The sequence below is a fragment of the Euleptes europaea genome, chromosome 2 (genome assembly GCF_029931775.1).
Source record: "Euleptes europaea isolate rEulEur1 chromosome 2, rEulEur1.hap1, whole genome shotgun sequence".
NCBI lineage: Eukaryota > Metazoa > Chordata > Lepidosauria > Squamata > Sphaerodactylidae > Euleptes > Euleptes europaea.
The window spans coordinates 88,264,264-88,282,128 of NC_079313.1; the positions used below are offsets into that span (position 1 = coordinate 88,264,264).

At 43.3% G+C, this 17,865-nt stretch overlaps 1 protein-coding gene across 1 annotated transcript; it reads left to right on the forward strand.

The window, feature by feature from the left end:
• The first annotated feature begins 2,539 nt into the window (after positions 1-2,539).
• OPTC (opticin) lies at positions 2,540-14,574 on the forward strand. The gene is made up of 6 exons (XM_056845119.1): positions 2,540-2,768; positions 5,418-5,571; positions 10,866-11,024; positions 12,057-12,259; positions 13,487-13,582; positions 14,352-14,574. Exons 1-6 carry the CDS (start codon positions 2,544-2,546, stop codon positions 14,520-14,522), a joined length of 1,008 nt encoding a protein of 335 aa, XP_056701097.1. The 5' UTR covers positions 2,540-2,543; the 3' UTR covers positions 14,523-14,574.
• The last annotated feature ends 3,291 nt before the right edge of the window (positions 14,575-17,865 follow it).

Consider the following 17,865-nt stretch of genomic DNA (forward strand, 5'->3'; position numbering starts at 1 on the left):
CTTTCTTATGTTCTTAAAAACCCCTAACTTTAAATATGCTGTTGGCATCTGAACTGACAGACACTGAGAGAGAAAGAGATCTTAGAACTATAATGTACAGCTCAATGACAAAATAGGTCTTCACTCTGCAAGTCATTAAACTGGGGAATTCACTGCCAGTAGGTGGCTTTAAAGGAGGATTAAACAGATTCATGGAGGATAAATCCATCACTGTCTGTTGGCAATGATAATTAAAGGAAACCTCCATATGCTGAGGCAGTACGCGTTTAAATACCAGAGCTAGGAAGCAACACAATAAGGGAGAAGCCTTGTCATCTCTGCCTTCTTTGTTAACCTTCAAAAGCTACTGGTTGGCCCCCAGTATGAAAACAGGATACTGAACTTGGACAGCTAGTCAATCTGATACAGCTGGACACCTTTTAAATTATTATGAGTTGGGACAGACCTGGAAGGCAGCACTCACATGTTTCTTTTCTGTTCTTGCGATCTAGTAATGCCGTTTGCTATAGAATTCCTGTAATTTAAAAGACTGTATCAACCACAAAAGTCTAGCAGCTGCAGCTTTCCTCATCTTCATGTCAGGAAAAGCACAGAAGCTCTGACAAAAACAAATAGGGCAACTAAATATACCCAGCTTGAGTACCCAGCTTGCTGGGGGTAAAGGGAAGATGACTGGGGAAGGCACTGGCAAACCACCCCATAAACAAAGTCTGCCTAGTAAACTTCGGGATGTGATGTCACCCAATGGGTCAGGAACAACCCAGTGCTTGCACAGGGGACCTTTACCTTTACTTAAATATACTGGGGGGTTGTAATTCCTGCCCAAACATTTTTGATTTTATTTTAATTATTAGTTAAAATACCTATACTCTACCTTTCCCCATTGCTCAACGCGCCTTACAAATTCAAGTCTGAAAACATGGTGGTGATTGAAAGTGCCATCAAGTTGCAGCCAATTTATGGTGACCCCACAGTGATTTCAAGGCGAGACCTTCAGAGGTGATTTGCCATTGCTTGCCTCTGTGTAGCCACCCTGGAATTCCTTGGTGGTTTCCCATCCAAACACTAACCAGGACCTACCCTGACATAACTACCCTGCAGCCTTCACCCCCTTAAAAGCCCTAGCAAATAAATGGCCTTGTGCAGCACCTCCAAAACACCTCTACAGATGGCAGATCCCTTATCTCCTCAGGTTCATTTTCTATGACCTCAACAAAGAACAACCTTCAGTGCTCCATTTGGATGATTGTCAGGATTTAAGCACTGTGGGGAGACAAGACCCAGGCAATAAGCAGTAATTTATGAGCCGTAATTCACCAAATTGCTAACAGCATCTAGGCATTTCCACTGATGGCGTGAAGCTGGACTCTCTGTTTCTGAAGCTGCCTCCTGCTTTGCCACTGCAGACCAGAATGCCCTTTCAATCTTGTCTGTTGAACAGTCAAAGCTGCTTTGTAAACCAGAGGTGGCTCTACCCTGGGCCCCTCCAGCACAGTGGAACATTCAAGTATGAGAAAATGACTGAAAGGGGAAGGAGAGTAATAATCCCCCAGGGCTTGAAACTTTAGCCATTTGTTCTCTGCAGCTGTGAAGGCCCCAGTTTCTCTGTATGAAGCTTGTAAAGGAGCATCTTTTGAAAACCCTGCAGGGCAAGGTCAGACAGACTCTGGAAGCAACAGAAGGTATTATAATAATAAGGAGCTGAAGCAAAGACTTGACAAGTTGGAGCAAGAAAGCCAGATATCCAGTTGCACAGAAGACAGAGATGTGACAGTTAAATAAGAAGGAAGTATAGCAAATGGTGCTCGGATTGGGAATATACTACTAAATAAACTCTACTGAAGAAGCATTTAACCTTGAGAAAGGCCCTTTTAGCTCTGCTGCTACTATCACTTCCTGTGCTAAAGCTCTAACATAAAAGTGCTTGAGGTTGTCTGGAAGCCAATCCAAGATGTGTATGGGAGTCGGGTTGGGAAATTCCTACAGATCGGGGGGCGGGGGGGGGTAAGAGCCTAAGGAGGAACTTCAGCAGGTATAACATCATGGAATCCACCCTCCAAAGCAGCCATTTTCTCCCGGGTGAGTGATCTCTGTAGTCCGGAGATCAGCTGCAATTCCAGGAGAGCTCCAGGCCCCACCTAGAGGTTGGCAACCCTAAGGGGAGGAAGTGGACTTGGTTGGTAGTGTTTGATCACTAGTGGGAGGAAAGCTCATGCTCTAAATGTACTGCTCGCTTTGTTATTCCTACTCTACAAGTGAACCACTGCACTGAATGGATTCTAGAGCTAAGCTTTGGTGAGCCTTGGCTGTTAGGTGTGGAAATTCCCTCCCATCTGGAGTCTATTCCAATCTGCTCAGTGGGGTGGGATGAAGAGTGCTATTCTTTTCATTTTATGGATGCAGGATTGATGCCTGGATAGACTGATGTGCCAAAATTGCACACCAGGGAATCTGTATCTGAATAGAAAGCAGCATGTTTATTCCTGTTACCTTTTTTTTAAAATGATGCTACTGTTGTTTCTCCCCACTTAGCCAGCCCCAGAATGCAGCCTGCAGCTTTGATGAGTGCAATATCCGCCCTGACTTTTGCACTGGCTCCAGCAGCTCTGTCTAAGGAAGATGGAAAGAAAAAGAAGCTGAAAACTGACTTTCTGTCTTATAACAGCCTGGATCTAGACAGTGATGACCTCAGCCTAGACAATTATGGAGAAATCATTGATCTCAGTAATTATGAGGATATCTATGATTATGGGGATCTGGCATCAAAGGTACTAAACAATCAGGGCCTTGTATATTTGATGTGCTCAGAAATTCCCATGCATGTAATCTGGTATCCAGCAAAGAACTGCCATGCTGATGCTCTACATAGTTCCTTGTTCTTTTGCTTTCCACCCCCTTTCTCTATCTCATCCCCACTCTCCATAGACTTTCATTCATCCATTCTACCCATTGTTGCTAAAATATTCCTAATGCTTTGAAAACCAGAAGCCTTGGGGAAAATATGAATATGTGCAGGTTCATATAATTTATTCAGTTTGCAGAATGTGGGTTGCTTTGATGAACAGTTGTAAATGTTGGTAGACACACCCAATCACCTCTATGTCATAGGCATCAGATTTTCAGACTCGCTCACCATAGTTAAAGAGCATATTATGCATAAGAAGAGAGAACATATTTCAGCAAACTCACCATAAAATAGCTCCACAGCATCACTAGACAGTCTAACTCAGAGTCCTTGAAAAGAAAGGTCTTCAGTCCAAATGGTATTCAAAGAAGGGGCTGGCACTCTTGACCCCTGAGGGAGGGAGTTCTATAATCAAGGGGTAGCAACTGAGAAGGTAGCCCCCTAGGTCCTAGCTAGAACTTCAGTAAAAGTTGACTCCAGAAGGAAGGCCCCTTGTATAGATCTCGAGCCTTGGTTCAGACAATACCGGTAGAGGCAGTACTTCAGGAGTTCAGGGCACAAGCCGTAAAAGTTTCTTGTACTGACCCCAGAAAAAAATAGGAAGTCAGTGTAGATGACATAAACCCAGTCTAATAGGGTCACCCCTATGACTCTCCTGGCAAATCTAGATATAATGTATGTGACATATACTTGGGCCCTTAGACTTTATGACCTTCTTGCTCCTTATAATTTTATGTATGAATGTGACAGGAAGTGAATCTTGTGGTGATGTGACTTTTGAGCAATCTCACCTTGGTAAAATATTAGGGATTCCACACTTTCATGAGAGCCGATTCACACAACATTTTGTATGGACAGGAGACAGGAGCAGTGGTGACAGTTATCTTCAAGTGCACATATGCATGCACCTGGGGCAATGTATTGTGAGAATCAATCATTAGTAGAGTAAGCGGTGGGTTTTCCAATTTCCACAGGTGATATTCTTTTTTGGCTGCTGTGTTCACAGGAAATTTTTAACAGTTGTACCTGTGATCAAATGTCATGCATGTTATGCTATTCACCAAATAACATTTAAGATTACTTGGGCGCAGAAAAAAACATTGGGTATGACCCACCTGTCAGTAAGACTAGAACTAGATTTTGTCCCTCATTACTAGCTTGTTGCCTGTTTGAATTTATTGGCTTCAGTCTACTGAAGCATTTCTGCAGACAGAAGGATTTCTGCCAGTGCAGTATAACTTTCTCATCGCCCCCATCTCTCTGCAGCCCAAAGTGCCCCCTGAAATAAGTAGCAGGAGGATGGAGGTGACATACAGCCTGTTCCTAAGAGCTGCAGCGGCTGGGACGGCATGGCCCTGGCGGTGCCATGGCGCCTCCAAAAAGGTTTTGCCACAGCAGCACGGGGTGTGTGGGTAGGATTGTCAGGTGCCCTGTGGTGGAGGCAAACCCCCGGCCATTTGCCCCTCTGCCCGCCGACCAGCTAAGGGTCGGCTGGCAAATGTGCACACGTGTGTGCACGCGCATGCACGCCACAGCACAGAACTTGGGCGGGGCCAAGGAAGTGCAGGAGGACGGCGCAGGTGCGGCAGAGCCCTGCCCCAGCCCCCACACATGTTGGGTGCCATTACGCACCGCAGCGGGGAAGGACAGGTGCCGCAGTGGCTTCCCCACTGCCTGACGGCCCCAGGATGCTCCCACCACCGCACCCAGCCGCCCCAACGTTCAGCTGGCCGGCCCAGCCCCGCTCACCACCCGGGCCACCAAATCAGCTCCCCAGGTGAGTGAAGGTCCGCACTTCTTGTTGTAAACCGGAACTAGCACATGCGCACGATCCCCGAGCTCTGCCCCCAAAGTGTCCTGCCGGAGGAGAGGGGGGACTTGGCAACCCTAGGGGGTGTATTTTCTAATAAAAGTTTGGAAAAGGGGGGAAAGTCCCATTGAAAACAGTGATGGTGCACCAACAAACAGGTGGCGTTCCTGGCCTGAAGGGGGTTTAGGAAGCTGCCTAATGGCATCCCCCCCCCCCGAATGCCCTGGGAACGCCTCCTGGGATGCTGGCATGAGGACTTGCACTGGGAGGACACTGGCAGGAGGCCGAGCCAGCGTCTGTGGGCCATGCTGTTACTGCAGTGCAAGGGGGCTGGCTTAAGTGCCCCTATGCTGGCATCCGTGCCAGTTTACACAGCGCAAGTGGCATGGGCGCCAGCATAGGAGTCACGCTGCCTCCTAAGCCCATTCGGACCCCAAACTCAGGAATGGGCTGATAGTCATGCTCTCCTGGCAGAAATCCTTCTGTCTGTAGAAGTTCTCTGATAGATCATAGCTTTCAAAACAAGTTGTATTGTATTTTGTGCAGAAAAGTGGGACGTACAAATGTTAAATAAATATTAACCTGAAAACATCTGATCTAGCCAAAGCTATGCATGGCTCACTTCACATGCCTGTCAAACAGAAACATTGGTGTTGACTCTGAGCCTTATTACTGTGAAAACCATGTATGTTTTATTTGTAGATTGAAGTTGATACCTTGGCCCCTCCCACCAAGCACTTTCCGCAACCCCTGAGCACAACATCTGTGCCAGCTGAAGCTCCACAAAGCAAACCACCAAGCTCCACAGCAGCCAGGGCTAAGGGGCCAGGTCTCTTTGGGTCCATAACAAATCAGGGTGAGTGACCAAACCTTTTCCTTTCTACATTAAAAAACCCAAAAGTGTAAGGGAGGGCTGGGGGACTCTCTCTTTACAGAAACAGGTAAAAAATTGCCCATCCCAGTGGCCTCTTCTTGAGGAATGTTGCCTAAACAGAGACAAAAGAGATCTCAAATCCAAATTTTTCTTCCACCAGTTTGCCTCATTTGTTTTCTTACATATATTCATAGTAACATTGATAAATAGACAACCTCTCCCACTTCCATTCTCATCATCCTCTTGCCCTGTAATTCTCTCATAATATGTTGCATCCAGTGTTTCCTCATGATTCTGAACATCTATAATATCTTTATAAGACTTTATGACTGGGATATTATCTAAATTAAATGGCCTTGTCAGAGCTTCTTTCTTTCTCGCTATGCAGCCTCCTTTAAAAAAAAAATCCTTTTCCTTCCCCAAAAGGATATAATCACTTAAAAAAAATCACACAGACATAGTAGGGGGAACAGATTACAGTAATAGAAATATGTGCAAATAGAAGTATGTGCAATATTTAGAGCGATTCTATTTTGTATTGCCAAATTATTCGAAAACATATTCCATATTTTTAAAAAGTACTTCATTTTTAGAGATGGTCTTGCTAATGTTAAACTTTTCTATTTTTGTTGTTGGCCTTTACATGTTGCCCAATTAGTATTGACACTGAATTTTTTTGTTTTGCTTTTAGGTGTATGTTTTATTGTATGTTGCTGAGAGTCTTCCTAACTGATAGAAAAGCTGTTTATACTTTTAAAAAATGAATAAATACTGTTGGAAATTTAAGAGAGACCTCCTATTCCCACCATTTTTGCCTCAGTCCTTTGAGAGAATGTCCTTTTTTTTCTGTAAAAAATGACAGGGCTGCTTCTTTGAGATGTCAAAGAAGCCTGAGAAAAGAACTGCTTGGAAATAAACAAAAACAGCAACAAAGCAACACTTTAATGAGCAGAGATGTAGGGGCAATCGGACAGAGTAGCAATTAGATTAGTGACAATTAAAATCCTGTAGCGAGGGATAAATATCTTTATTCATTTTCTGTCACTCTGAACTGGGACAAATTAAGTAGTAGGCTTAGGGAAATTGTTGCCTTTCTGCTTTGAACTCCTCCACTAATGGATCTGGGGTCTGTTTAGTTCTCTGAATAGGGGTGTTTATTTAAAAAAAAAATCCAAGCAGTTTTAATTGGTGCTTGGAATCTTGTCATGTTGCTGCAGTCGATCTGACTCTGAAACGGGCTGTTAGATCCAAACATAGCAGCAATGGTTTCTAAGTGCAAAAATAACTCTGTTTTCTTTGGATTTTGTGCCTTTAAATATGAGAGGCCAACACAATTCCTGGGGTAACCATTTAGAAGGCATTGTTCCTTCTGGATTGAATTTAGCCAGGAATTATTCATTTGTAAGCAGCCTCTTTGGATTGTTGGTACCTTGTCATTCATGTCTTAATTAGAGTTGACTCATTAGTTTCTTTTAATTTGTTTCTTTTTCCCCCCAAGTGACTTTAGCACTTGATGATGAACTGGGCCAAGGTGACTCTCTACATTTTCATATCATCATAACACAAATCGAATCACCAATAATTTCTGACGGTTGTTTATATAATATGACAGAGTTATGAGACCCATCCCCTCCTTTCAATTTTTTTTAATAAAAAATATGGATAAAAGTCGGGGGCGGGGGGAGAGAAACATCGAACCCCATGGCACCATATGGCCTGTGGGAAACTTCACATCCTGTGTTCATAAAATCAAGTTCCTTATGTCTTCAAACGTTTGTGGGCCCTCAAGCAAAAGAGATGCAGCACATCTATCCAAGCATGAGGTCAGCCTGTCTCAGTGTGACAGAATATACCTCTGTACAGTGTAACCTCTAGGCTGTGGACGTCTGAATAGCAGATGTTGGTGGATGAGTAGCTTGGAATCTTAATTCCCGGTGAGCACTGGAAACATCCAGCTGGCCATTACTGGAAATGAAATGTTGACCCAGGTAAACTTTGGTCTGATCCAGAAACTTAATGCTTTTTGTCAGATGGGGGAGTAAGGATTTTATTTTAAAAAATAGGATACTGTTAAATGATAACTGTTGTCATATTTACATGAAATGGGAATTTCTCTGGAAACACATAGTATCTGTACTATGTTATATTTGTATACTTATATCTACAAGAAGGAGACAGCAAGAATTCATGGGGGAGGAGATATCCCCCCCCCCAGTCAGGGGACTGGGGCAGGGAAACTGGAGGGAAACTTGCCAAGTGGAAGTACTGCTGCTGTGCTGTATCAGCAGCCATAGTCATAATAGGAAAACTACGCAAGCCTTTCCTTGTGTGGAAACCACAGGTACAGAAATTACTATTACTATAGGGAAGGTGTTACCCTCTTATTTTTTTAAACAGTTTGTATTTCTCTGGAAACCTGTACCCTAGTCCTGTGTGGCCCCACTGTATGGATTTTTTTGACTATTAGATTTATAGATATTGCATATGAGGTAAGTTAGGCTGAGTGTGTGTGACTGGCCCAGGGTCACCCAGAGAGTTTCCATGGCAGAGTGAAGATCCAAATCTGGGACTCCCAGATCCTAGTCCAACATTCTAACCACTATACCACATTGGCTCCCTGATAACATCTGTATATTCACGAGCAGCCAGAGACATGTTGATGCATTCACAAGACAGTCTCAGAACCAAGAATCACTGAAATGTTACATTTGTTTGAATTAAACACAAGTAATACATTTAAACAAATGAAGAATTATTAGCTGTAGATTCTAAAATCACATTCACTTTATTAACTCATATGATTCTTTCGAATACAGCTGTTCCTAAGGGACTCTGCAAAGAGCTAGACCTAAGATGGCTTCCTGAGTATTTCAAATACCCAACTTTCTGTGGACCCAGTTTCCACGGAAGACTGAAAACTGAAGAAAATCCTGAATTTATGCTAAATATGTTCCCAGCAAATTGGCTCCCCACTCACTTTTTACTTTCCACAACAAAACATGGAAGAATCCATAAGCAATTACATTTATCTCACAGTAAAACATCAAAATAATAGCAGCAGCACAAAAAATAGTCTAGAGGCCAGTAGGAATAATTGTTGCTAAAATGCCAGTGCAAGGGGCAAGGATCTTTGCGGGGAGGTGTTACAGTAGGAAGGGGGAAATGATGCCTTTCTTTGCTGGGGAAACTCCCTTAGGCCAAGGGATCCCTGGAAAGTACCCTGGTAACCAGCTGCCACCATTCAGTACCTCTTGAGAACATCTAGACTGACCCACTGAGAAGGTAGTTTTCCAGTACAGTACTAGAGCAATAACAAAATAACTTATAACCAACCTCGTAGCACCCGTACAGTCGACCACATGGGGAAGAGATTAAGAAAAATATCCCAGAGAAATAGATTGTACTAAGTGAAGCCCCCCCCAAAAGTCTTTATAAAAAGGTTTATTGTAAAAGAGAGGGACAAAAGGGAAAGGGAGGTTGCATTCAAAATTGGGTGGAAAAAGGCAAAACAAAATTCAGGGAAAAGCACAAAGATATTCAAACGAAAAACAACATGGTTGAACTAACTAAGCTAAACACATGTTACCTATGCTATAGCAGGTTCCTCAGAGCATGTGCAGAATTTCATGTGGTAACAAGAAGTTGAAGGAGTCCTTAACCCTTACCCAACTTCCTGTAGACCCAGTTTCCACGGAAGACTGAAAACTGAAGAAAATCCTGAATGTCCAGATATTTATGCTAAATGGGATTGGACCAAAGCCAGCCACCTTCCTAAGAATAACAAGCAGATTTCTCCAATCCCATGCAAATCCATCTCTGATGTCACAAGCTACTTTTACCAATCAGAGCCATATACCATATAGTCCCACCTCCATCAAGCACCTGGATATGGCTCTGAACTTCCATGACAAATATATGATCTGGTCCAAATCAGATCGTTCTTTGTCCAAAAGGGATTAGGTCTGCCAGGATGATCCAATATGGAATGGGAGTGAATGGATCATTCTAGTGCAGTGGTTCCCAACCTTTTTTTGACCAGGGACCACTATGACTTTTTTGTTCGGTGCAGGGACCCCAAGGTTCAAAATAAAAATTCAGAGAATTTGAAAATAAACTTTAATCATAACTGTTAGTTAAACATTAAACTTAGAATAATATTTGAATACATATTTTTATAATAGAGAACTTTTAATTGAAAATATTAATTTATTATGGGTTTATAACTTTGTTTCGCGGACCTTGATTTAGTTGGTCTTGTAGGTTATCCGGGCTGTGTGACCGTGGTCTTGGTATTTTCTTTCCTGACGTTTCGCCAGCAACTGTGGCAGGCATCTTCAGAGGAGTAATACTGAAGGACAGTGTCTCTCAGTGTCAAGTGTGTAGGAAGAGTAATATACAGTCAGAAAGGGGTTCGGTTTGAGCTGAATCATTGTCCCTCAAAAAGTATCAAAGTATATATTACTTTGATATATATTACTCTTCCTACACACTTGACACTGAGAGACACTGTCCTTCAGTGTTATTCCTCTGAAGATGCCTGCCACAGCTGCTGGTGAAACGTCAGGAAAGAAAATACCAAGACCACGGTCACACAGCCCGGATAACCTACAAGAACCAATGAACTCTGACCGTGAAAGCCTTCAACAATATCTTAATTTAGTTCTCGCTGACCCCTGGGGGTCCACGGACCCCCGGTTGGGAACCAGTGTTCTAGTGGAATCAGTAGGGATCCAAGATCCCAGACACTCTAGGTGGCACTCTTGAGCCTTAATAAGTTTTAGGGCTTCTGTCACAGGGGGCATCCCCACTCACCAGAAAGGTCTGAGCAAAAAAGATCTGTACCTGGCAGCAAAGGCTTAAGAAGTGTTGTGCCTGGTGAATGGCTGTGAGAAAGGAATTCTAAATCTGGGAGTCCCAATGGGAAAAAAACCCTCTTTTTAGTGGCCACTCATTACTCCTTAAGGTGGGAGGCACACATGGAGCAGGGTCTCTGTAGATGGCCTTAAGAGACAGGAATGTTCATAAGAGAGGAGATGGTCCTTCCAGGACCCTGAACCTAGCTGTTTAGGGTTTTACCATCACACTGACTTGTACCCAGAAAGCAATCAGCTGCCATTCTTTTAAGATAGCAAGCTCTGTTCCCTACATCTTCTGCTGATCAACACTCTTGCTGCCAGATGCAGTATCATTTTGTACCAGTTGAAGCTTCCAAACTCTCTTCAAAGCCTGTCCCGCATAAAGTGCATTGCAGTAATCTGGCACTTTCTCACCTCTAGGTCTTCCCACCTGCTTGATCTGTGTGTGTATCAGAAGCTCTGTGTACTGCGATGACACCGATCTAGAAGACATCCCTCCTCTGCCCTTAGAGACTGCATACTTCTATGCACGCTTCAATCGCATCAATCGGATTCAAGCCAGTGACTTCACTGGACTCAGTACGCTCTGCTCCCTTGGGATTCTAGTTGTAATTTTTAGATTCTTGCAACCTATCAACAGTTTCACACTCAAGTGACAGTGCAACCCAATGCAGAGTTACTCCAGACAAAAGTCCCTTGAAATCAATGTGCTTAGGCTGGAGTGACTGCATAGGATTGCATTGTGAACCACTTTCCCTGTTACAAACAAGGCCACCTATATAACTTTCTGCTTCATTCATACTTTACTCTCGTTGAGTCACTTTCCCTATTACAAATTCAAATGTAAAGCACTCTCATTCATTGAGAGCAGTTGGAAATGTACTTGCTGTGCATTTATCTCAGTTCGAAATATCTGAAAATGATCACATTTCATAAGGTGGGTTTTGTTTATACTGAACGCAGGTAGCATCTGATGATTAATTTGGTCCATCTCAAATTTAGGACCTGCTGACATGACCAAATTAGGAACTGTTCTCATAAACACTAAAAGCATGTTAGCTTTGGGGAAAAATTTGGCACATCAATTAAAATTCCTTAAAGTGCAATTGTTGTGATTTGTATTATTAGCCACCTAGTCCGATTTCACTTGTGCTCACTTACTGAATTTTTCTTCCTTTTCTAATACTGTGGACATATGAAACATTACCATTTCCTTCCTCCTGGTTACCCAGTAAGCTTCATAGCTGAGCAAGGGTTTGAACCCAGGTCTAATTCTAGTCCTACACCTAAGGAAAATTCCCCCCAACCTTGTCAATTCCACCAAAATCTGGGTTGAAGGGACATGGTGAAGGAAATGGTGGTGTGTGGACTGGCAGGCAATAGGGAAAGGATACTTGTGTCCCGTCACCAATAACATGTTGTGAATTCATCCCAAAGTCAAAGGGGAGCAGGGACCAGCATCTTGGATCGTCAGGGGGAACAATGTCTCCTACACTAGCTGGAGCGGGTATGATAACATTTCAAGTGAGACAAGCATCACTTCTGAACAGTGATGGTCAGTAAAGCTCCTGAAACGAACTGTGCAGTTTTGACCCTGAACTCTTTCCACAGCAAAACTGAAACGAATTGACTTGACAAACAACTTTATTTCCTGGGTGGATGAAGACTCTTTCCGGCTGCTGCCCTCTTTGCGAGAACTTATCCTCCCTGAAAACAAGTTAACTTCCCTGCCCGAGTTGCCCAGTGGCATTATACAACTGGATGCCCGCTTTAACATGATCCAGAGTTCAGGCATCCGACCTGAAGCCTTCCAGGTAAACATTTCTCAAATATTTCAAGTCTTATTTCTAATCCATAAATTCCTGCTCCTCTGTGATTGTCTCCCATTGCGAACTCACATCACTTTGGTGTTAATAAACCAATGAAAGGGTGAGGGGAGGAAATTTCATGAGAGGTATTCATATGAGCTAGGACACGTAAGTCCTGTTCACATGTTACAGTGCACGTACATCCTGCCTATAGGTGCATACATGTTGTAAGAAAGAGCCAAGACATATTCACTTTGCAATTGAAACCAGGGACCAGTACATACCGGTAGATAAATGTGGGATTTGTATCACATGCTCAGCTGTAAAAAGGTAAAGGTCCCCTGTGCAAGCACCGGGTCATTCCTGACCCATTGGGTGACGTCACATCCCGACGTTTACTAGGCAGACTTTGGTTACGGGGTGGTTTGCCAGTGCCTTTCCCAGCCATCTTCCCTTTACCCCCAGCAAGCTGGGTTCTCATTTTACCGACCTCGGAAGGATGGAAGGATGGAAGGCTGAGTCAACCTTGAGCCGGCTACCTGAAACCGACTTCCGTCGGGATCGAACTGTTCAGCTGTATGAGAGTTAAATATAACAAGAGATTTACTTAATGCATGTATTAAAGAAAATCAAGTGTACACTGTGCACAGATTGGACATGCACTCACTGCAACTTGTGAACAGGATTATAATAGCCCTGTTCACCGGTTACAGTGAACACACATATATCCTGTATGTGCATATATACATCTGTTTGTAAGAAACAGTCAATGCATGTTCACTTTACAAATGAAACCAGGTCCAGAACCTGGAAAAATGTGCAGTTTGAATCACATGTTCAGCTGTATATGAGTTGAATGTAACATGAGAATTACTCAACATATCTCAATCAAGTGTACATTGTACATGGATTGTACATGTGCTCACTGTAATGGTGAACATCGTTAGTGAGTGCTGGTTTTCAGTGAGCTGCTTAAGAGGACGCTCCTGATTACTGCAGATGTTGACTGCAAGTGTTGGTCTTGACTATAAATAACTAGACCTCTAGGATAGGGGGCATGATTTCCAGGTTCCTTGCATATGTGTTCTTAGAAATTAACCATAGGTGGCAAAATCCTGACTATTTCTATGGCTGCATTCTCTTGGAATCCAATTGGTCTCCTTTGAAAATCCAGGTGGCCTGATTTGAAAGTTAGGGCAAGCAGAAGCCTATCTTTCATTCTTGTGCTTTCAGGATCTGAAGAAGCTGCAGTTCCTTTATCTAGCTGATAACAAACTGGACTATATCCCAGTGCCCCTGCCTGAGGGACTACGGTCTCTGCATCTACAGGTGAGACAGTGACAGAGACCCTTGAAAGCCAGATATCCAGACACCAGTAGCCAAGGGAATGAACCCTAAAGAGAATTGGTCATTCTTTCGCATTTTCTTAGAAGCTACTAGGAAAACCAAGGGATAGAGACATAATCTGGGCTTATCTTGCTTCTGGATGTGAGCCACTCTAATTTCACTTAGCTTGGTTCTGCTCCTGTTCTGTCACTGACTCTTTCAAACATTTCTGCCAAGAAGACATTGTACACTCTATGCTCCCTTTCCCTTGGTGGTCCTGTCCTCTGTCCCCTACAGAAAAGAACTGTACCCAGCCCAGTGCCCTGATCCGAACTGGCAAGAATCAGGCTGTCCAACTGGTCAGCTCAGTTCATCATGAAGCCAGTCCAAAGGATCATGATGTTCCATATAGGTATGTTATGAGAGGGAAAGCACCTTTCCCTCATATAAGGTTGCCAGTCTCCAGGTGGTAACTGCAGATCTCCCAGAATTACAACTGGTCTCCAGGTTACAGAGATCTTTTCCCCTGGAGAATATGGCTGCTTTGGAAGGTGGACTCTATGGCATTTATACCCCAGAGAGGTCCCTCCGCTCCCCAAATCCCACCGTTTCCAGGCTCCACACCCAAAATCTCCAGGGATTTTCCAACTCAGAGCTGGCAACCCTATCCATTTAATATTTTCTTTGTCTTAGAAACACCCTTATACCACACCAAAAGAGTCTTGGTTTGGCCATTTGCGATTTTCTCCTCTCCTTTTGTTTCCCTGGCTAGAACAACAACATCCAGACTATGCATGAAGATGCATTTTGCAATAGCAGAGATCACAGTTACATCCGTTGGGCCCTGGAGGACATTCGCTTGGATGGCAACCCCATCAACTTGAGCTTTTTCCCCGATGCATATTTCTGTCTGCCTCGTCTACCCACAGGGCGTTTCTACTGAATGAACCATTCATCTCATCCACCAGCCACAGGGGTTGTTTGGAAATAAGACCCAGGTGATCAAGAGGAAGTGGCCATTCTTGATACTCTTGGACTTTTCTGTTAGTATAGCTCTCTTTCTTTCTCAAGTTGGCCCCATTCATGTGAGAGTATCCAGGAGGCATATGGTATGAATCAGTCCTTGAAGTATATGTGCTGGAAAAAAGAACCCACAAATCATAGCACAAGGTTAATTTTAAATAATCAGATGTAAACATTCATTCTGTGCACCTTTTAAAAATCCTAATGAGGGATTGAAAGGGAAGGAAAACAGCTTCAACAGATTTTAAAATCAGCTAATGTTGATGTTTCTTCCCAAAGAAATTACCAAACCAATATAGGTGACCAATTTAGCAAATGCTAGGGTTTTCAACCACCTATATTACCAAAATGCCATGCTTTATTAAGGGAGTTAGGGATATCTTTTGAGTAGCTACAGCTTTCCCTCATTTCTAAAGTGGCTGGATGATTCTATTAAGAATCCATAGCTGGTGATGTTGACTGTGGAAGTCTTTTCTCTCAGTTGTAGAGTTTTGTAGCTAGAATCTTGTTTTGAAGAATCATTTATCTTCCTGGTTTTTCCTCCATGGTCTTCATACTTCACATTATGTACAGTTTTTATGCACTTTGACAGATTTAAATACTTGCAGTTTCTGTGGGCTAGTTTTTGCTTTATGTATTTAGTTTGAGAGCTTCTTCTTTACTGAGAAAATATACATTGATATATCTGAAGTATGTTCATTGGTTCTGTGAAGTAATAAATTTGATTTTATTGTATAATGTGATCCTCTGGGGAATTTCTTTCTCCTCAGTGCATTTCCCTCCATTTTGCAGAGGTGGTATGCCTGTGCATACAGCAAATTCACCTTTAAAGTAAATAAAGCTCTTGAACAAAGAATACACACAGAAAACGTGCATGGATAATTTAAATTACACTCAGGGGCTTGTTTTTACCTTCCATCCAGCCATCTCTTTTGTTAAACAAAACCATGATGTAAGTGATGAAATGTTGCAGAAATGCCTGGACGGATAGGTTGAACTAAAGTTTTCACTCCATAGCAACAGAACTAATCAATTACTAAAGGAGACCAACAGCATTCTGAGAATATTACAAAACTAGCCATAATCATATGAACTGTAGCGCTTTAGCACACATTTAGAAGCAAGCCTTAGCTCTGTGGCATGATGGTTGCCTGTACCACCTCACCCAATTCTGTACTTCCACACAGCTGGGGTTCCATGCAAATTAGTCTTGCCTTTCAGATTCAGATTTATTGATACAGCATAAGCCAGCAAAACACATGTGTTGTTTATACAAAAAGTAAAAAAAATTATAGCAGTTCAACCAAAAACATTCCTAATTAAAATTTCCAGATAATTTATAGTGGGTAGCCGTGTTAGTCTGTTTGCAGTAGTCAAAAAGGGCAAGAGTCCAGTAGCACCTTAAAGACTAACAAAATTTTTTGTTAGTCTTTAAGGTGCTACTGGACTCTTGCCCAGATAATTTATGCTAGACTAAAATTGACCAAATTATGGTTTAATTTAATTGAAGTTGCCCAACATTAGGCATTGAATTTTATATGCAATTGCACAAAATTGGCTACCTGTTTTGCCATCTGGGCATTCCCTTCCCAGAGTCTTGCCATTGCGGCGTATCACTCACACAAATGCACCCCTGCCCGTTCACAGATTCTCCAGTGCTGGGTTCTTAGGCTGCTCTTCCAATAGACCTTTGAGTCTTGCACTCCCACAGCAACCTGCAAACCTGGTACTTGTTGGCGTGTGGATATTAAATACAGCACGGCAATGCAGCAGTAAAATGCAGGTGTCACCGCTTTGGCTTGAAAAGAAATAATTAGAGACTTGAGGCAAAGGCGTAATGAAGAAAAACAGAAAACGGTAATTTCTGTTTCCATCTAATCAGTCCTGTCTAAATGCAAGTTCCTACAAGGGGGCCTTAAAAGCTGGCCATGCGTGTGCAGAGGCAGAGTAAGCAGGCATTGTGGGACTTGGCTTGCCTTCCCCCGTGTGCAGGCTGCTCCTTTGAGAGCAGTGCCTTTGCAGGGGCAGGACAAAGAACAGGAAAGGGAGGTGAACTATGATTGCAAGCCTCCAGACTGGGCCTGGAGGTCTCCTGAAATTACAACTGATCTCCAGACTACAGTTTCCTGGAGAAAATGGCTGTTTTGGACTCCACAGCATTCTATGTAGGGCTGCCAGGTCCCTCTTTGCCACCAGCGGGAGGTTTTTGGGGCGGAGCCTGAGCAGGGCAGGGTTTGGGGAGGGGAGGGACTTCAATGCTACAGAGTCCAATTGCAAAAGCGGCCATTTTCTCCAGGGGAACTGATCTCAATGGGCTGGAGATTAGTAGTAATAGCAGGAGATCTCCAGCTACCACCTGGAAGTTGGCAACCCTAATTCTATGCCATTGAGGTGCCTCCTCTTCCCAAACTCTGCCCGTTCCAGGCTCCACTCCCAAATCTCCAGGAATTTCCCAACACAGATCTGGCAACCCTAAGGTGAATTGGAGGAAACGAAGCTTTCGGGTTACTTGCAGACAATGGAAGTCACACTCCTCTAGCATGGCAAATACAGGAGAGAACACCTCATCCCCTGATTCGAATACAAAGAGAAGCATATTGCCCCCAGTCTCCAAGCATGCAGAGTTGTCTTTTTGACAAAGATAACACCTGTTTTTAATGCAATTCACAACTTTGTACAGTTTTGTAGATGCCCCTTTCTGTCCTGACATTTTGCTCCCTTTCTTTCAGCCTAGTATCCATTGCATACTAATTGCTCAGTCTAACAAAGAGGCGTGTGCACATCTGGAGGCTGCGACTGGTGCTTTTTCAAGCCCACCTGCAGAACCAGAAGCTAGCCTGCCAAAGTGCTACGGTCAAGCAAAAATGGTATTTAGTGAGAAGCTGATTACAGTCTGGGCAACAAAAGACTCTCGCTGTAGCTTTATGTTGGGGCAGGTCTCAAACGGGAGGTGAGCTTTTCATAAGATGCAGAGAGAATTGCTATGGGAAGAGCCACCACACCTAATGAACATGTTGAAAAGGGTCTTTTCTTGCACTGCATCATTTATCAGCATGAAGAAAGTCAGAAGTCCTTCTGACAGGATTGGCACAAAAGAAGATGCTGCTGTAGCTTCTCCTCTCACCCAGTTCCTTCCCATAATTCATCCTTGTTCCCCATGTGCTGGAACAAGGAAGATGCTAACTTTGCACTGCAGCAGGAGAGGATGGAAGATGAACGATGGAGAGTCAGAGAAGCCACCATAGCTGTATTCCTTTTCACAG